At 42.1% G+C, this 21,426-nt stretch overlaps 1 protein-coding gene across 2 annotated transcripts; it reads right to left on the bottom strand.

Moving 5' to 3' along the window:
• Positions 1-4,932: 4,932 nt before the first annotated feature.
• On the bottom strand, positions 4,933-21,411 carry LOC120028031. Of its 2 annotated transcripts, none has more exons than XM_038973160.1 (17): positions 20,930-21,411; positions 20,589-20,663; positions 16,720-16,950; positions 15,875-16,015; positions 15,404-15,640; positions 15,090-15,194; positions 14,611-14,856; positions 14,331-14,426; positions 13,135-13,359; positions 10,195-10,309; positions 10,085-10,108; positions 9,594-9,637; positions 9,257-9,496; positions 8,936-9,061; positions 5,562-5,804; positions 5,370-5,474; positions 4,933-5,213 (listed from the first exon to the last, which is right to left on the bottom strand). In XM_038973160.1, the coding sequence occupies exons 1-17, from the start codon at positions 20,963-20,965 to the stop codon at positions 5,184-5,186; spliced, it is 2,319 nt and encodes a 772-aa protein (XP_038829088.1). In that variant the 5' UTR covers positions 20,966-21,411; the 3' UTR covers positions 4,933-5,183. The 2 variants fall into 2 exon arrangements, with proteins under 2 accessions (XP_038829088.1, XP_038829089.1); XM_038973161.1 differs by having other exon boundaries at positions 16,720-16,941.
• Positions 21,412-21,426: the final 15 nt, after the last annotated feature.

Raw genomic sequence — 21,426 nt, 5'->3', positions numbered from 1 at the left:
GCTCATTCGGTTGTTTCTATGCTAACAGACGAATCACAAATCTTCAGCCATCAACTTACTGTTCTCCTGCACATATGTGCTTCCTTGTGTCTATTGTCAGGGACTTAGATGTATTGGATTTTATACTATTTTTGTAATTGTTATGTTTGATTACAAAATAACCCCGTCTGATATTGACATGAAAGCAACAAATTGCGAATCTTCTCCTTTGTTGCTCCTTGCGGAAACAAGCGAACAAGTCTTTGGTTGCCTAGGTCACAATGCAGCAGCAGCACACATAGAACTAGAATTCATAGAATGAGTTCGGAACCTCTAACCTGGTTTTAATGACTTTGCCTCTAACCCTGGCAATAGGGTCAATGCATTCTAGCCACTAATGTACAATAAGAACTGGAGACTGCGTCCAAGAAGTCTGCCGTTGTTTTCAAGGTAATCTAGTCACGCATACGCCGATTCATGGTATGTCTATATTCAGGTTGCATCTGGTTTAACCGAACCAACATCACATGCGCACTAGCACTCCATGCTCACAGGGAGCAGCGCGAGCAGTGATCACGTCATCCAAAAACATTACAGACATTGGATCAATATAAAATATTAATATCTTCAGCTGTGAGTGATGATGAAAAATCTAATTCGGCCTCAGCGACAATTATTTGAACAATTCAATGGATGTTTTGTGCACCAAGGTAATGACTAAAGTGTCTTTTTAAGAATTTTCTAATCTGACTTCTCTATATGCCCGTGTATGGAAATTGTCTTTCTGGGCCGGGCGTCAGTTAAACTTATTTTTCATTGAAATAACATGGCAGGTTAGCTACCTAGCATTAGAGACTTCTGGCTAGCCTGTAACTAAAAGGCTCTGCATGGTCAATCCGTCATCTGCAGTGGCCATACAGCATTGACTGCAAAAGGCATTCATACTTTGTGCGCGTCGCTGAGCAGAGCTGTTGTGAAGGATGTTGTCAAGGAAGTGAATTTGTGTTTATACAGAACCTCCCGCCTCCAACTACCATCAACCAATCATGTCAATGTGGAGCTATGCTGAGCTGTGCCAGATTGGAAGAGGAAGAGAGAGGCCCAACGTTGTTTCGCAGACCAAGAAATTAGTATTTGTATGGAGGTCAATGAGAGAGTGTTGAATTTGGTCAATAAAAACATTTATGGCTTAATTACTACGTGAGGTTATTTTGATCTAATAGAAGTTACGTAATGCTTAAGAAGTGCCTGAGAAGTTCCACTTCCTGTTTGAATTGTTTCTGAGGTGGAAGATTTTCAACCAAGCTCTCATTGAAATTACAGCGAGATATTGATGAGTTTTCACTTCCTACGGCTTCCACTAGATGTCAACAGTCAATAGAACTTTGTCTGATGACTCTAATGTGAAGGGGGGCCGAAGGAGACAGGAATTAGTAATCACTGCCATGAGGTGACCACGCATTGAACACGCGCCTTCACATGAGGAGGACCTCCGTTCCACCGCTCTTCTGAAGTCAATCTAATTCTCCGGTTGGAACGTTATTCAAGATGTATGTTAACAACATGTGACAAAGGTGCACAAAAGCTTTTTACTACCATTAATTATATAAATAATCTTTGTTTCATAGTGTACTTTATTTAAATTTAAATTTAGTTTAGTCACATGATTTCTTAATTTGCAGAACGTTTGCCAATCAGTTGGGCTGCCAGACTTAATTGCCATACCTTTTGCCTCATCCCTCTCAACCATATAATTTTTCAATTCCTCATCAATCCAAGGGGATTTAACAGTTTTTATAGTAATTTTCTTATTGGGTGCGTGCTTATTAGTAACTGGAATAAGTAGTTTCATAAATGCGTCAAGTGCAGCGTCTGGTTGCATTACACACCACAGAACAGCAAATATTCTTTAGATCATCAACATATGAATCACTGCAAAACTTATTGTATGACCTCTTATACACTATATTAGGCCCAGCCTTTGGAACTTTGGTTTTCCTAGATATGGCTATTATATTGTGATCACTACATCGTATGGATTTGGATACTGCTTTAAAGCAAATATCTGCAGCGTTAGTAAAAATGTGATCAATACATGTTGTTGATTTAATTCCTGTGCTGTTTGTAATTACTCTGGTAGGTTGACTGACAGCCTGATCCAGGTTGCAGTCACTGGTTACAGTTTGAAGTTTTGTCCTGAGTGAGCAGCTTGATGATAGCCAGTCAATATTTATATCACCCAGAAAATATACTTCTCTGTTGATATCACCTACATTATCAAGCATTTCACACATAATATCCAGATACTGACTGTTAGCACTTGGCGGTCTATAGCAGCTTCCCACAAGAATGGTCTTTAGGTGATGCAGATGAACCTGTAGCCATATTACTTCAACAGTATTTAACATCAGATCGTCTCTAAGCTTTACAGGAATGTGGTTCTGAATATTGACCACAACACCGCCTCCTTTGGCATTTTTGTCTTTTCGGTAGATGTTATAACCATGTATTGCTACCACTGTATCATCAAAGGTATTATCTAAGTGAGTTTTAGAGATAGTCAGAATATGAATGTCAATTAGGCTACATATGTTAATATGGGATATTTTCAACCCTTTTCTGGGTTGCTTGATTGTTTTTAATGCTTTACTGGGAAGCTTATCAGAGGTAGACTTACTCATGTTATTTACATTGGAGCTGATGGTGCAGGGTGACCTGCATGAAGTGGTCTTCCTACTACTGCACACTGCCTCAGTGCTAACAATGTAACTCTGGTTTATAGGCTCATGATTACTGCTTACAATAGCTGTAGGAAAAAACAGATGCATTCGGTGCAATTATGGGTACATAAATAAAATTACTTACATTGTGTTTGACAATGCCCTTAAGATCATGTACATTTGATGCAGCATTATGACGACTCATTGTCACAATGGTAGGGATTAACGGAGCTGGTCTTGGATCATTTACCAGTCATTGTTTCAACGCAGCCTTGAAATGCATCCAGCAGCCAAGATGATTTGGATAGACTCCATCATCCCTGTAGAGTATCTTTTGTTTCCAGAAGGTGTCAAAGTTATCAATAAAAATGACTCCAGCAGAGCTACAGTAGTCTTTTAGCAAGATGTGTAATGCCTGCAGTCTGCTGAATCTTTAACACCCGCGGCCCAACGATGGTACTGGACCTGAAATTATTGGCCTGTTTTTGGAGTCTTTTAATGCTAAAATCAGTTCTTTAAAATCAATTTTCAAACTTTCCGAGCCAGACCTTCTGATGTCATTTGAACCCACATGGACTACGACAGTGTCAGCTCCTGGCATCTGTGGTAGAACAGTCAGAGGCAGCCTTGTTATGTCCTGTACTCGTGCTCCTGGGTAGCACAGGGTTTTTTCACAAGCTCCGGTGTCTAAGAGATACTTCATATATTTCTACGACATAAAATGGCGAGTTAGCCAGGAGTGGCTACAAGGGACCAATAATGGGTGGAAAACTCTGTAGCTGCAGAGGGGTCATTTTGGATGAATTACACAAACAAGTGGCCACCTAAAAATAGTTAAGCAAAGTTGTTACTTATAGTATAAAGTTTGTGTGGTTCGTTTCAAGAGCCTGCCTCAGAAATATAACACCAAGTAGGTCTCTCCAAATTGAACAAACTAAGGATATTAAAAGCTTTTGAGTTCAATAAAGTGCATGCAAAACAATGAAGGGATAAAAGCTTTGAGGGTTGCAACAGTGAAAATATAATTGAAATATTGGTGTGCCTCATCTGTTTTGATTGGCTCAGTTGAGTGAGGTTATTCACCTGTTTTATTTGGGTAGTTCATCTGACCAGTTTGTTCAGGCTGTTTGAGTTTGGATAGTTTTTTCTGATTCAGTTTGGCCGGACTTGTTTGTTCAACCTGTTTGAGGTTGTGAACGCAACTTGTTGCAAATGCAATTCATTCATGTTATTCAATCGGTCCGAGTCGGGTTGGTCACTCAATTCATCCAGCTCATCTGGGGCATTTGTTGGATCTCGTACAATACATCTGTCTGCCCTTTTGGCTGTTCCGCTCAATCCATTTCTGGGGCGGCAACTGTCCGTATGCACGATCGAATAAAAATAAATAAAAGTCCTATGGATCACTCTCTAGTGTGTTGAGGAAGTGTATCACTGGGGGACTACACGGATAGGCAGAAAGACCTGTGGATACCGCTTTGTTGAGGAAGTGAATCAATATAGGGCTGCATATGCAGGCGAAAACCCCTGTATAATATCACTTTTCTGTGCCGAGGAAGTGTATCAGAGAAGGGATGAATTTGCAGGTCGCTTAGGAAAGCGTAAGAGATTGTGAAAGTGAGAGTGAAAATCTTTTGTCCTTGGTGGGGAAAAGGTTGCGCACCACTCCTGGATCGTCACTTAAGTGTGACCCGACCAGTCCTAATTCAAGATGGCGGACTGAACTTAGCTACAGTTGAAGTCGGAAGTTTACATAAGAGTGTCTAGTTTGAGAAACAGATGCCTCACAAGTCCTCAACTGGCAGCTTCATTAAACAGTACCCGCAAAACACCAGTCTCAACGTCAACAGCGAAGAGGGGACTCCGGGATGCTGGCCTTCTAGGCAGAGTTGCAAAGAAAAAGTTATTGTTGACAGTGAGATGATATTAATTTTTTTGCTGAGTTTAGCTGTTCCATTTTTTTATTTTTTTCAAAAACAATGACATTTCTAAGTGACCCCAAACTTTTGAATGGCAGTGAATTTCTTAGAATAAGGCTGAAAAATGGGTGGATTGCAAACCAGGTAGTGTGTGGGTGTCGTGTCACTTAGTGCCAGTGGATGGTATCACCAGTCGATATTGATGTGAGTTATGGTGGCGTTTCACACGCCACTCCTTCAATCACATCAACTCAACTCCAGTCTCACTATATTTACATGTAATTAAACAAATAAAGTAGACAGAAATTTGCAGGGGGGAAAAAATGGATTTATTGTAGGACACTACATCTCATGATTCAATTATTATGAACCATCAATATTTCATTATAATTTTCCAATGTGATCACTCCTATCCAGAGCATCTTACAGTATTGATTCCATACATTTTCATACTGGTCCCCCTTGGGAATCCAACCCACAACTCTGGCGTTGCAAGCGCTATGCTCTACCAACTGAGCTACATGGGACATCATTAAACCTCATAGAAAAGATCTGGTTCTTCGCTTCAATTGTCTTCATTTTTCTCCAAATTGAGCTAGAGAAAGAGAACAGAGTGTAAAACATCAGACTTTAACAAAAATGACAATCTAATATCAGCCATATAAGATTAAAGGATATGCGAGACAGACAGACACAGACAACCAAAGACAAACAGCAGTTGAAGGTCAATTGACATTAATACGTGTCATACCTCTCTGAGGTCCATCGCATCACGCAGCATGTAGCGGATTCTGGGGGATGTCCTCTTTTTATTAATGATCACCACAATCTGCCTGTAGTGCTGATCCATTCTGGACTGTGGAAGTATAGACTGGCTATTAGTGATCACATTTATAAAATCAGAAAGACAAACAGACAAGAGACAGACGATATGTAGTTGTACCTCAGCCTCCTGAGAATCCTCCTCTAAGTCCTTGCCGATGGTGAAGAGTAATGTGCACAAGCCCTCCAGTGAACCATCATCACCATTCTTTAGTAGCTTTACAATGCAGTTGTGCATGACGGCCTCCATAATCATCTTTAGCTTGAACAACTCGCACATGAACCTGATGTTGCATAGCAACTCCCGCTGCCCCTCTGCCTTCGTCTCCTCCAGCTCCTCCCTCAGTCGCTGTCGGTCCTCCTTCTGGAAGGAATCAGGGAGATTTGGTGAGCCTGCCTTGAACTAATCAAAATTGCATTGGACTAAACAAGGTACAAGTTAGTGAGTTGTTACAAGCGTTACAATGATCAGTTGAAGGGAATAAATTCTTCAATGTAAGGTTAACGGCTAGTAGACCAAAAGTGATAGGGGGCTTCATGACCACAATCCCGAACTATCTACAGTCGTGGCCAAAAGTTTTGAGAATGACACAAATATTAATTTTCACAAAGTCTGCTGCCTCAGTTTGGGTGATGGCAATTTGCATATACTCCAGAATGTTATGAAAAGTGATCAGATGAATTGCAAAGTCCCTCTTTGCCATGCAAATTAACTGAATCCCCCAAAACCTTTTCTACTGCATTTCAGCCCTGCCACAAAAGGACCAGCTGACATCATGTCAGTGATTCTCCCATTAACACAGGTGTGAGTGTTGGCGAGGACAAGGCTGGAGATCACTCTGTCATGCTGATTGAGTTCGAATAACAGACTGGAAGCTTCAAAAGGAGGGTGGTGCTTGTAATCATTGTTCTTCCTCTGTCAACCATGGTTACCTGCAAGGATCTGCAAGGATCATTGCTTTGCACAAAAAGGGCTTCACTGGCAAGGATGTTGCTGCCAGTAAGATTGCACCTAAATCAACTATTTATCGGATCATCAAGAACTTCAAGGAGGTAGCGGTTCAATTGTTGTGAAGAAGGCTTCAGGAAGGTCCAACAAGCGACAGGACGTCTCCTAAGGTTAATTCAGCTGCAGGATCGGGGCACCACCAGTACATAGCTTGCTCAGGAATGGCAGTAGGCAGGTGTGAGTGCATCTGCACGCACAGTGAGGCGAAGACTTTTGGAGGATGGCCTGGTGTCAAGAAGGGCAGCAAAGAAGCCACTACTCTCCAGGAAAAACATCAGGGACAGACTGATATTCTGCAAAAGGTACAGGGATTGGACTGCTGAGGACTGGGGTAAAGTCATTGTCTCTGATGAATCCCCTTTCCAATTGTTTGGGGCATCCGGAAAAAAGCTTGTCTGGAGAAGACAAGGTGAGCGCTACCATCAGTCCTGTGTCATGCCAACAGTAAAGCATCCTGAGAACATTCATGTTTGGGGTTGCTTCTCAGCCAAGGGAGTGGGCTCACTCACAATTTTGCCTAAGAACACAGCCATGAATAAAGAATGGTACCAACACATCCTCCAAGAGCAACTTCTCCCAACCATCCAGGAACAGTTTGGTGATGAACAAGTTTGGTGATGGAGCACCTTGCCGTAAGGCAAAAGTGATAACTAAGTGGCTCGGGGAACAAAACATCAATATTTTGGGTCCATGGCCAGGAAACTCCCCAGACCTTAATCCCATTGAGAACTTGTGGTCAATCCCCAAGATGCGGGTGGACAAACAAAAACCCACAAATTCTGACAAACTCCAAGCATTGATTATGCAAGAATGGGCTGCCATCAGTCAGGATGTGGCCCAGAAGTTAATTGACAGCATGCCAGGGTGGATTGCAGAGGTCTTGAAAAAGAAGGGTCAATACTGCGAATATTGACTCTTTGCATCAACTTCATGTAATTGTCAATAAAAGCATTTGACACTTATGAAATGCTTGTAGTTATGCTTCAGTATTCCATAGTAACATCTGACAAAAATATCTAAAGACACTGAGGCAGCAGACTTTGTGAAATTTATATTTGTGTCATTCTCAAAACTTTTTGATTTGCTAGGTAGCTTTAGCGCAATGACAAAGTATAATAGACTTCCAGTTGTTGCGCTAATGCTACCTAGCAACTTCCTTCAAACTGAACACCGAGACATACAAATGGTATCCACGAGTTCATCTGACTCTGGGAAAGTAGGGCTTCATTGGCAAAATCTCAAACTATCCCTTTAAATCAATTACAATTGTTAAGAAAGCATAAGGCATTATGAGGAGAAATTATGTTCATGTAATGTATACTGAACAAAAATATAAAACGCAACATGTAAAGTGTTGGTCCCATGTTTCATGAGCTGAAATAAAAGATCCCAGGAATGTTCCATATGCACAAAAAGCTTATTTCATATGTTGTGCAGAAATGTGTTTACATCCCTGTTAAAATAATCCAGCCACTTGACAGGTGTGGAATATCAAGAAGCTGATTAAACAGCATGATCATTACACAGGTGCCACTTTTAATGGGGACAATAAAAGGACACTCGAAATGTGCAGTTGTCACAACACAATGCCACAGATGTCTCAAGTTGAAGCAGGGTGCAATTGGCATGCTGACTGAAGGAATGTCCACCAGAGCTGTTGCCAGAGATCTTAAAGTTCATTTCTTCACCATAAGCCGTTGTTTTAGAGAATTTGGCGGTATGTGCAACCGGCCTCACGACTGCAGACCACATGTATGGGCGAGCAGTTTGCTGATGTCAACGTTGTGAAATGAGTGCCCCATGATGGCGGTGGGGTTATGGTATAGGCAAGCTAAGGACAACAAACACAATTGCATTTTATCGATGACAATTTGAATGCAGAGACACCGTGACGAGATCCTGAGGCTCATTGTCGTGCCATTCATCCGCCGCCATCACCTCATGTTTCAGCATGATAATACTTGGGCCCATGTCGCAAGGATCTGTACACAATTCATGGAAGCTGAAAATGTCCCAGTTCTTCCATTGTCTGCATACTCACCCACTGAGTATGTCTGGGATGCTCTGGATCGACGTGTACGTCAGCCTGTTGCAGTTCCCGCAAATATCCAGCAACATCGCACAGCCATTGAAGAGGAGTGGGACAACATTCCACAGGCCACAATCAACAGCCTGATCAACTCTATGTGAAGGAGATGTGTCGCGCTGCATGAGACAAATGGTGGTCATACCAGATACTGACTGGTTTTCTGATCCATGCACCTACTTTTAGGCTGTTAGGCTGCAAGGTATCGGTGACAAGTCATGTAAGGTATAATATTCCCTGTCATGTGGAATCCATAGATTAGGGCTTAATGAATTCATTTCAATTGACTGATATGAACTGTAACTCAGTAAAATCTTTGAAATTGTTGCTTGTTGCATTTTCTTTTTTTGTTCAGTGTAGATCAAGTTCAAGTAATTTTGACATCAAAATGTTGGTCTACCTCAGTGATCGAGTCCAGTTCTCTCTGCATTTCCTTTAAGATCTTACTATTGTCTTTCTCAAAGCCCTTCTGGCATCGGTTCAGCAGCAGCTTGCGGAAGGGTACTGTCACTCCGGGTACTTTCAGCTGAAAAGGCAGGATATGTGGCAGGTAAAACTCATTGAAGGTTGATGGGTTGTTGTTATTGTGTCAGAGAGAGCAAGTGAGAGAGCAAGATGGACAGAGAGAAGGAAAAATACAAAAATACGTTTGTTTTTTTGCTATCACCTCTGGGATTGAGATGGTGAGAAATAGACAGAAAACTTTAACATGTAGACTTACCCCCATGAGTTGGTGATGGTGGCACACCTTGGCGTAGACATCAGCGTAGGTAGGGTATTCAATGGCATTCTTATATATGCGGTCAATAAAGCCCTTGAGTTTGTCCTCGGTGTCAATGGTAAATGCACTCACTACCTTCATCGACTGATGGAAGTTCTTAGGAGTCAGCCTGTCCAGGATGTCATCCATTTGTGCATATATTTCCTCTGTCTTCACTGTATCTAGGTCCACAAAGTCCTCCTTCAAAGTCATAAATTAGGGGGCAGGTGGGGGAGTAAACAAACAATATAGAACCAGGAGATTATTCTAAAACACACATTTTCTGGACAGATCTTACCAGGTCCTTTTCTTCCACCTCTGGTCTGTCAAGAGAAGTGATGGCTGTGAGAGAGGGCGAGAGAGAGAGGGGCGAGAGAGAGAGAATCTGGGATTGGTACATCCATTTGAATTAAATTATAAATATAGCCATTGATTCTTCAGGAACATGAGTTAGAAATGCCATGTGAGCTTAGTTCAACTTTCCTGTTCTACCACAAACCAAAATATGAGCTTATATAAAAACTTGCTTGTAAATAAACACATAGCTTCAAAAAACAAAACACAGTAATTTTGATCTCATGGATGGTCAGTCCTCGTCCTCCATAGCACTGGCTAAGAGTTTGAGAGAAGTTACATTTCTCCAGCTCCATCCCTCAGCTGTTTACCCCAAAAAGTGGCGGGTTGACCAGTTGTTACCCCCGATTGCCCCTTTAAAAAAGGTAAGCTAGAGGTCGAGAACCACTGAGATACTTTACTTTGGGCCAATTGTGCTGTAATGGTAATGCTTACTGTATGGTTCCAGCATGTCTTCAACTGTTGAAAAAAAAAAAGAATGTTATGTCTGAAGGAATCTGGTTTATGCTAAAACAAATAGTACAGCTATAATCCTTAATGAGTACCTATTTCATAAAACCTCTTAAATTGTCTCTTGGAGGTATTTTCAAATAGCTTTTGGATTTTAGTGGCATATATCCTCTTCACTTCTCCAAAAGCCTCAGTGATGCTGGGCAATTTCTACAGACAGACAAATAAACATTCAGTAAAACAGAAACCTTACAAATCCAATTCAGAAAGACAGTAAATACACTGATGAAATGGTAAAACACAACAGGTGTCCATATAAATAGTTACAGTGAAACCTAAGAGGCCATCATAAGTATTCACCCTGTGTGTTACAAAGTGGGGTTAAAATTGATTAAATTGTCACTCTGTAAAAAGTCTAAGTGGAAGATCAATTCTAAACATAAAAATTTATAAAAATCCCCCCCTTTTCCACATTTTGTTACGTTAGACTAATTCTAAAATGTTATATAAAGAAAATCCTCATCAATTTACACACAATACCCCATAATGACAATGCGAAAATATAAAAGTATTCAGACCCTTTGCTATGAGACTTGAAATTGAGCTCAGGTGCATCATGTTTCCATTGATCATTCTTGCTGTTTCTACAACTTGATTGTAGTCCACTTGTGGTAAATTCAATTGATTGGACATGATTTGGAAAGGCGCAAACCAGTCTAAATATAAGGTCCCACAGTTGACAGTGCATGTCAGAGCAAAAACCAAGCCATGAGGTCGAAGGAATTGTCCGTAGAGCTCCGAAACAGGATTGTGTCGAGGCACAGATCTGGGGCAGGATACCAAAACATTTCTGCACCATTGAAGGTCCCCAATAACACAGTGGCCTCCATCATTCTTATATGAAATAAGTTTGGAACCACCAAGAATGGCCACCGGGCCAAACTGAGCAATCGGGAGAGATCATTTGTCAGGGAGGTGACCAAGAACCCGATGGTCACTCTGACAGAGCTCCAGAGTTCCTCTGTGGAGATGGGAGAATCTTCCAGAAGAGTATCTCTGCAGCACTCCACCAATCAGGCCTTTATGGTAGTGGCCCAGGACCTCAGACTGGGGCAACGGTTCACCTTCCAACAGAACAATGACCCTAAGCACACAGCCAAGAGAACGCAGGAGTGGCTTCGGGACAATTTTCTGAATGTCCTTGAGTGGGCCAGCCAGACCCCGGACTTGAACCCGATCCAACATCTCTGGAGACCTGAAAATAGCTGTGCAGCGACGCTTCCCAACCTGACTGAGCTTCAGAGGATCTGCAGAGAAGAATGGGAGAAACTCCAATACAGGTGTGCCAAGGTTTGAGAAGCCTTGAGAAGACTCAAGGCTATAATCGCTGCCAAAGGTGCTTCAACAAAGTACTGAGTAAAGAGTCTGAATACTTATGTAAATGTGATAGTTCCGTTTCTTTTTTAAAACATTTGCATAAAAAACATTTCATACATTTTGCTTTGTCATTATGGGGTATTGTGTGTAGATTGATGAGGGCGAAAAACAATTTAATACACTTTAGAACAAGGCTTTAATGTAACAAAGTCTGAATACATTGTAGAATAATAGTGAAGACATTAGAACTATGAAATAACACATATGGAATCATGTAGTAACCAAAAAAAAGTGTTAAACAAATCAACATATATTGTAGATTATTCAAAGTAGCCACCCTTTGCCTTGATGACAGCTTTGCAAACTCTTGGCATTGCCTCAACCACCTTCACCAACAGTCTTGAAGGAGTTCCCACATATGCTGAGCACTTGTTGGCTGCTTTTCCTTCACTCCGCGGTCCAACTCATCCCAAACCATCTCAATTGGGTTGAGGTCGGGTGATTGTGGAGGCCAGGTCATCTGATGCAGCACTCCATTACTCTCCTTTTTGGTCAAATAGCCCTTACACAGCCTGGAGGTGCGTTGGGTCATTGTCCTGTTGAAAAACAAATGATAGTCCCACTAAGCGCAAACCAGATGGCATGGCATATCGCTGCAGAATGCTGTGGTAGCTATGCTGGTTAAGTGTACCTTGAATTCTAAATAAATCACAGACAGTGTCACCAGCAAAGCACCACCACACCTCCTCATCCATGCTTCACGGTAGGAACTACACATGGAGATCATCCATTCACATACTCTGCGTCTCACAAAGACAGTGGTTGGAACCAAAAATCTCAAATTTGGACTCAGACCAAAAGGACATTCCACCGGTCTAATGTCCATTGCTTGTGTTTCTTGGCCTAAGCAAGTCTCTTCTTCTTATTGGTCCTTTAGTAGTGGTTCTTTGCAGCAATTTGACCATGTAGGTCTGATTCACAGTCTCCTCTGAACAGTTGATATTGAGATGTGTCTGTTATTTGAACTCTGTGAAGCATTGATTTGGGCTACAATTTCTGAGGCTGGTAACTCTAATGAACTTATCCTCTGCAGCAGAGGTAACTCTGGGTCTTCCGTTCCTGTGGCGGTCCTCATGAGAGCCAGTTTCATGATAGCGCTTGATGGTTTTTGCGACTGCACTTGAAAATCTTTCAAAGTTCGTGAAATATTCTGGATTGACTGACCTTTATGTCTTAAAGTAATGATGGACTGTCGTTTCTCTTTGCTTATTATTTTAGCTGTTCTTGACATAATATGGACTTGGGCTTTTACCAAATAGGGCTATCTTCTGTAAACTACCCCTACCTTGTCACAACAACTGATTGGCACAAACACATTATGAAGGAAAGAAATTCCACAAATTAGCTTTTAACAAGGCACAATTAATTTGAAATGCATTCCAGGTGACTATCTCATGAAACTGGTTGAGAGAATGCCAAGAGTGTGCAAAGCTGTCAAGGCAAAGGGTGGCTATTTTGAAGAATCTCAAATATAAATTATATTTTGATTTGTTTAACACTTTTTTGGTTACTACATGATTCCATGTGTTATTTCATAGTGTTGATGTCTTCACTATTATTCTACCTGTAACACTTTATTAGAGAGCTCCTAATCTTACCTGGAAGAAATGGGGGACGTCCTCTATGTGTGGAAGCTGCCTACCCTCTGTTTCAGTCCTCTTCAGCTCATCAAGCTCCTTCTCGAGTGTCTGTATGAGTCCCTCAGCCTCACTCACCATCTCCTTCTCTTTTGCTTGGATCCACTCTCTCACCTCTGAGCACCTTGTCTCAATCAATTTGGTGAAGAACCTCTCACCGTCCTCCAGTGTAGCCTGAGATAAGCACTGTCAAAAGACAGAGAGAGAGAGAAAGAGTCGTCCATTTCAAGGTGTTTGTCTCAGAAAGTTTGGTAAGCATCTGCTTTGTTCCGACTCTCCACACTTCTCCCAAAGTATGGACTTGCACACTCCCTGTCTAGATTATAATTGAAATGCATTGGCTGGAGGGAGTTAAATCCATCATTGTTAAATCAATTACGGGGAGTGTGCAACTGCACACTTTGGGAGAACGGTGGAGAATAACGGAGCCATAGGATGAATATCAATTGTACTTGCTTGATTCCTCATTGAAGGAGAAGAAACTCCAGACCTTATACAGTATGACGTGATTCACCTGACGGGACCAGAGTTTTTCCTAATCAGGTCACATTTAAAAAAAACTTCTGGAAAAACTCCTGGCCTTGGGGAAGATGAAAACCCTGTCAAACTGCTGCAACCTTGAACTTGTTCATATGAATGATCTTTTAAAAGCAGGACTGGGGGGGGACAGGGTGCATAATATGTTAGACTACGCAGCTGCTGTTGTAAGTAGCTTAGTTGATCGGACTAAAAAATAGTCTTGTTTCCATGCAATACAGCATGTCAGATCGCAAATATATAGGTGTATAGGCTGCCACATATATGTAAGAGTTCTTGCTTGTGTTTGTTGGGAGTGATGTGTTATCAGCTTGTTAAATAAATTCCAGAGCAAAGTGGAGAGCGCGACTTGAGCTTTTTGCGTTGTGACCGGTATGCGCGACCTGTGATTCCCGTGAATCTGATTGGTCAAGATATGCAAAGAGCCTGCAGCAGCACTCCAATGTGAAGGTCAGAGAAAATGTGCGAGAGTTGACAAATCATGAGGCAAATCGGTAACAAAAAAAACTGAACTTTGCCCCTCTTTTTAACGCTTAACTCTGTCCAACAGAAATTCTTGTTTTCGTTACAAAACGTTTTGCAATGGAATCCGACTAATGAATACACCCCTGATGTCTGACCTTTAGAGACTCCACTTCTTGTCTCAGTTTCTGTAGCTCCTCCTCTCTCTCCTGGATTATCTGCTGGCATGTTTTAAAGGGCACACTAACCTTTTTCTGTGGACAAACATACAGACAGCTGTAATTGGCATCACACAATGGATCAAAACATATCCCTTTGTGATACATACATCAGCATGGTCTTTATTCAGGTTGAAATATGTCTATCTAGACTAGCTGATGGGTGAAGCCTGCAACATTTCTCTCTTATCCTTAGCCTATAACGGTATCCCATGAATACCTTCTTGGTAGCCCGCCCTGCAGAGTCTGTCTCATGGTCTTCAGCTTTCAGGTTATCATCATGAGGACATACGTTCTCCTGTAGTGGTGTCAATATGCTAACCAGCTCCTGTTGCTTCATGGGTGATGACTTATAATGAGGTCGCAAAACAGGTTCCGTATCTGCAGGTCCAGTGTGATCGTCAGCATCATCGTCAGCTTGCAGTCTGGTCTTCTCCATCTTTTCAGCAAGCTGGGGTATTTCTGTCTAGAGAGAAAATGCATACACACCCCCCCACCACCACACACACACACAACATTACTAATATTACATAAAAGACAATGCAATAATGAATCAATTATGGAACTTACAGAACTGTAATTCCTGAAATTGATGCATATCAACTACATACTACGGCTTTAGAGCGTAGAGCAAAAAAAGAGACAACCAAGAAGTTAGATATGGATGTTAAAAGAGGAAAGAAGAATAACTGGTCATACCTTTCGGAGATCCAGCACATTTTGCAGCATGCTTGTGATTCTGGGAGAAGTTGTCCTATTCTTCACGATCTTCTCAATCTGGTTGCAGTACTCATCCATTCTGGGCTGTGGAAGTAGACAGTCCAAGTGAATGCTTTTGACTGATTTATAGATTTGAATCTATTGGATTAATCTATCAGATCATTTGTGACAAAAAAAAATGATGCACTGTACTTGTTAAATGCCATTGATTTTGCGATCATGGATTTAAACTAAATAAAAAAGATTAAAAAACAGACAGACGGGAGGATGGACAGAGAGAGACAATGCTGTACCCTGGCCTTCTCAAAGTCCAATTCCTTGCCGATGGTGCAGAGTAAGGTGCACAAACACTCCAGCGAATCCTCGTCGTGGTTCTTCAACAGCTTTACGATGGTGTCGTGCATGATGCCCTCCGTAATCATCTTCAACCTGTATAACTCGCACATGAACTGGATGTTGCCTAGAGACTGCCTCCGCCCCTTAGCCTTGACCTCCTCCAGCTCTTCTCTCAGTTGCTGGCCATCATCCTCCTGGAAGGAATCAGTAAACAAATTAAACTATACAATTTGTGACTAGTTAGATAAGAAAACTTTTTCCAATGATCAATTCAGGGGAAGAACACCATGCAAGGTTAAGGCACATAATCAATGATGCATTAGTGCATCAGTAAAATGCTGAGGTATTAATATAATTTAGATCAGAATTTCTCAAAGCGTTGGTCTATAACGTAATGGGCAGTGCGTCTAAAGAGATGAATGTGATACCTTGGTGATGGCGTCCATCTTCTTCTGCAAGATTTCATGACTGTCCCTCCCCATGTTCTCAAAGTCTGTCTTGACTCGGTTCAGAAGTATCTTGCGGAAATTTATTGTCACTCCTGGTATGGCAGCCTTGGGTACTTTGAGCTGAGGGGGGAAGATATGCAGGGGGGGTAAAAACGAATTGGTGGGTGTGGTGCAGCAGGGCCAAGCCAGCACCAGGAATGTTGGCTAGGGGTGTTGGAATGTTGGAACAGTGCTCCAGCTGAGCACTGTTCCCTTACAAGGGTGTGGCAACACTCTAATTGACTGCCTAAAGACTTGAATCATTGCCTATGCCCGACCCCTTAGACCAGGGGTCAGCAATTAGATTCAGCCGCGGGCTGATTTTTTTGTCTTGATAGGATGGTCGTGGGGCCGGAACATAATTACATATAATTAGTATTAGTGACCGAAAGAAACCAGACTAAAACATTAATTTCAAACCTTGCTTACATTTGTATATGATCACGTGTATCTATTATGCGTGGAAACACTTGAACAGATATCCAAAATTAAAATGACTTAGAGTTGATTTCCTGGTGTTTCTACAGTCAGTCTTGTGCCCAACAATAAAAACAGATTTTATGAATAAAATGTCATTATAAATAAAAGACCCGCCAGTTGGGGAACACTGCCCGAGAAAGTGTTAAACCCTTTGCACTGTAACAGATGATTAAAGGCAAAATCTGTAAGATTTCCAACTGTTCTCCATGTCTGGTCATTGGCATTTGACAAAAGAAATAGCAATCACCTCTGTGAGAGACAGACAAAATACAGACAGATTGAGAATTGTACAGATACAGACTTACCCCCATGAGGTAGTGGCACATGTTGGCGTAGACCACAGAGCTGGCAGGGCGTGCTATGGCCCTCTCATATATGAGGTCAGTGATGGCCCTCAGTCTGCCCTCTGTGTTAATGGTGAGCTCAGTTATTGCATTCATTGATTGCTGGAAGTTGTTTTGAGTCACCCTATCCAGGATGTCATCCATTTGGGCATACAGTTCCTGTGTCTTCCCTGGCTCTGGATCCTGAAACTCCTTAAAGTTATAAGTTGGGGGCAGGTGAGCCAGTCACATACAGACATTCAAGTTAAAAGGGGGGAGCATGATATCACCAACAATATTAAATCAGGAGCGTATTACTGAAAACACATGTACCGACTGTGTACATACAGTGGTTCCTCCTTTACAACTTGCAGCGTACTGCGGCGCAGCTTGTATGGTGCTGCAGAATTCTATGGCACGTTATTTAAGTGTGCACCACTGGTACCATTAATGCTAAGTTAGTGCTAGTTTGACCACCAGAGGGCATCTTTGAGAAGCATTTGATAGCCTTCAATAACAGCTGTACTAGAGAATGCGGTCACGCGGGAGACCGGGGTTCAATTCCCCGATGGGGAGGAAGGAGTAGGCTGTCCTTGTAAATAAGAATTTGTTCTTAACTGATTCCATATGTGTTATTTCACAGTTGTGATGTCTTCACTATTATTCTACAATATGGAAAATAGTAAAAATAAAGACAAACTCTGGAATGAGTAGGTGTGTCCAAACTTTTGACTGGTACTTGCTTAATTAATTTGATTAATATTATGGTGTTTCTATTCCAAGGAAAACGAAAAACCCTCTGGGTTTCCATTAGGATGAAACAGAAATCATGGCGCTGTACAACGTGACGGTTGGGATTACAGTACTGGGCTATTTAGCTAAAAAATCCAGTCTCCTGCGTGCACGCGGGAGACCGGGGTTCAATTCCCTGACAGGGAGGAAGGAGTACGCTGTCCTTGTGAATTAGACTTTGTTCAAAACTGACTTGCCTAGTTAAAAGGTTACACTAAGAGCATAACATTTCTACACCCTAATTTTCTAATTGTAGTCTAACCAATACCCAAACGGAGATTCAGTGAAAATAAAAATCTTATTGATTTATCAAGACCAGTCCCCATGCTTGTCTCAGAGCAGAGCAAAACGGTGCTAAAATAGTTGAAGGTCATTGCTTCAAATCCTATTGCTTCTATCTTCAATATGCTCTTTAAATAAATAAGACCTACACCACTTTTAACAGCACATTACACAACACTAGTGAGAATCTAGTAGAAACTAGTAGACCTACCGTAGAATGCCTACGGTAGGTCTACAGCATATCGAAAAATATGACGTGACTCTCTGCCAATAATTGCATATAGAGGATTGGAGGATATTTCTGTAATTCAGTGATATTTATTCCCATAGTAATTCGTTATGGATCCATAACTACATAAACATTGGCATTTTGAAAGAGTATTTTTATCATTATTTTATTAATGAAAGCATAAAGATGCCATTATTAGTTACAAATGTTTTAGTTTGAACAATATGACCAATATACACTGCTCAAAAAAATTAAGGGAACACTAAAATAACACATCCTAGATCTGAATGAATGAAATATTCTTATTAAATACTTTTTTCTTTACATAGTTGAATGTGCTGACAACAAAATCACACAAAAATGATCAATGGAAATCAAATTTATCAACCCATGGAGGTCTGGATTTGGAGTCACACTCAAAATTAAAGTGGAAAACCAGCCTACAGGCTGATCCAACTTTGATGTAATGTCCTTAAAGCAAGTCAAAATGAGGCTCAGTAGTGTGTGTGGCCTCCACGTGCCTGTATGACCTCCCTACAACGCCTGGGCATGCTCCTGATGAGGTGGCGGATGGTCTCCTGAGGGATCTCCTCCCAGACCTGGACTAAAGCATCCGCCAACTCCTGGACAGTCTGTGGTCCAACGTGGCGCTGGTGGATGGAGCGAGACATGATGTCCCAGATGTGCTCAATTGGATTCAGGTCTGGGGAACGGGCGGGCCAGTCCATAGCATCAATGCCTTCCTCTTGCAGGAACTGCTGACACACTCCAGCCACATGAGGTCTAGCATTGTCTTGCATTAGGAGGAACCCAGGGCCAACCGCACCAGCATATGACCTCACAAGGGGTCTGAGGATCTCATCTCGGTACCTAATGGCAGTCAGGCTACCTCTGGCGAGCACATGGAGGGCTGTGCGGCCCCCAAAGAAATGCCACCCCACACCATGACTGACCCACCGCCAAACCGGTCATGCTGGAGGATGTTGCAGGCAGCAGAACGTTCTCCACGGCGTCTCCAGACTCTGTCACGTCTGTCACATGTGCTCAGTGTGAACCTGCTTTCATCTGTGAAGAGCACAGGGCGCCAGTGGCGAATTTGCCAATCTTGGTGTTCTCTGGCAAAAGCCAAACGTCCTGCACGGTGTTGGGCTGTAAGCACAACCCCCACCTGTGGACGCCGGGCCCTCATACCACCCTCATGGAGTCTGTTTCTGACCGTTTGAGCAGACACATGCACATTTGTGGCCTGCTGGAGGTCATTTTGCAGGGCTCTGGCAGGGCTCCACCTGCTCCTCCTTGCACAAAGGCGGAGGTAGCGGTCCTGCTGCTGGGTTGTTGCCCTCCTACGGCCTCCTCCACGTCTCCTGATGTACTGGCCTGTCTCCTGGTAGCGCCTCCATGCTCTGGACACTACGCTGACAGACACAGCAAACCTTCTTGCCACAGCTCGCATTGATGTGCCATCCTGGATGAGCTGCACTACCTGAGTCACTTGTGTGGGTTGTAGACTCCGTCTCATGCTACCACTAGAGTGAAAGCACCGCCAGCATTCAAAAGTGACCAAAACATCAGCCAGGAAGCATAGGAGCTGAGAAGTGGTCTGTGGTCACCACCTGCAGAACCACTCCTTTATTGGGGGTGTCTTGCTAATTGCCTATAATTTCCACCTTTTGTCTATTCCATTTGCACAACAGCATGTGACATTTATTGTCAATCAGTGTTGCTTCCTAAGTGGACAGTTTGATTTCACAGAAGTGTGATTGACTTGGAGTTACATTGTGTTGTTTAAGTGTTCCCTTTATTTTTTTGAGCAGTGTATATTGTCCTGCTAATAACAGGGTTAATAATATATCTGTGAGAATATCCAACGAGCTTTTATATAATTCTAAATTAATAATAATAATTGCTTTGTTTAAAAAATAATATTTTGGAGATGATTTTGTTTTCAAATAACATAAAACGAGCGAGAAAAAGGCAATTCTTGAACATGGGGTGAGACATTGTTACTAATTTGTAAATAAAGCCAGTTTGTTATTTAGAATGATTCATTTCTGTTTTTAAGAGGGAGAAAAATCTACTGTCATATCTTGGGTCTCCCAGTCAAGACCGGCACAGGTATTGAACCAGCATCTGTAGCAACACAGCTTGCACTGCTATGCAGTGTCTTAGAACATTGCGCCACTCAGGCGCTGTACAATGTGACCTGTCGGGAGTGGCCTACAGCACTACAGTAAGAGCAAAATAATCCTAACAAAATAAAGTAATAAAAACCTAAGTGTAACAACAGTTTTAGTAAGTAATACTGAAGTCGTGCACAATTACCAGTTTCTATTTAGGTTTATGTCACCCATTCATTGTCAGTTAGAGACACAGTAGTGCATTGGGACCCAAAAGCATAATCAGTGCTCTAACTCCCCCTTGCTCTGGTCTGGAGCAATGAAGTGGTGACGCAGGGTACCATACTAAACCACAAATTACCTCTAAGTCCCGCGGTGTAAGCTCGCAACTTTTAAAGGAGGAACCACTGTACACACTTGCCAGAGCTTACCAAGTCCTGTCCGCTGGAAGAGGGAGCTGGTGACTGGGCTTCTTGTTTGCGTGTCTTGCTCCCACTCATCTTTTTCTGTTGGCAAACACGCAGTGGTATTGAGGCAATAATACTGTGGTATTAGTACATTGTTCTCGGTGTGATATACACTCTTCCTGAATCTTGAACTGTGTCTCTGCCTGTTCTGGTAGATGGGTGGGGCCTGCATTAGCTTCACATTACATCTAAAGTACATTGTACAAAGTAGGCTACAGCTATGATTTCATAATACGCCACATTTCTTTCTACATCTACTCCATGTAGTTGAGTCACCGCAGATAGGAAATAGTTCTTATCCATACCTTGTTCATGCTGACCAGGTGCTGATTTCTCAGCATATGTTTGCGGAGTATCTCCTCAGTATGTTTCCTCAGTATTTCCTCAGTATATGACTTGGAGTATGTGACTATGTTTCCAGATCCAGTGTCATCAGCTTGCAGTCCAGTCTTTTCTATTTTTTCCACCACTTCATCAAGCTTGGTGTTTGTATATAGTGCAGGTCTTGGGGTGTAGGTCTGTCTGCACTTAAGGCAGATGTGGTAGGGATCATTTTGGTGGTCCTGAACCCAGTTACAAATACAGACTTTACATTAACTATGTCCGCAGGGAATACTCAGCGGATCCAGTAAACCTACACAGATTAGACAACTTAACTTTTTTTGATTCAAAACTTCTAGAGTATCAGCCCAGCGAAATCGAGACATACCAGAGAGGAAGATCTTTGATATTACTACTAAGACTCGGTGTAACCTACTGCAAATGTCTCAGCTCAGCTGTTGGTTTCAATTCTCCGGAATCG

This window comes from Salvelinus namaycush, chromosome 33, assembly GCF_016432855.1.
Source record: "Salvelinus namaycush isolate Seneca chromosome 33, SaNama_1.0, whole genome shotgun sequence".
NCBI lineage: Eukaryota > Metazoa > Chordata > Actinopteri > Salmoniformes > Salmonidae > Salvelinus > Salvelinus namaycush.
Note: the sequence above shows the minus strand (reverse complement) of the source record. Positions and strands in the feature narration are given on the sequence as shown.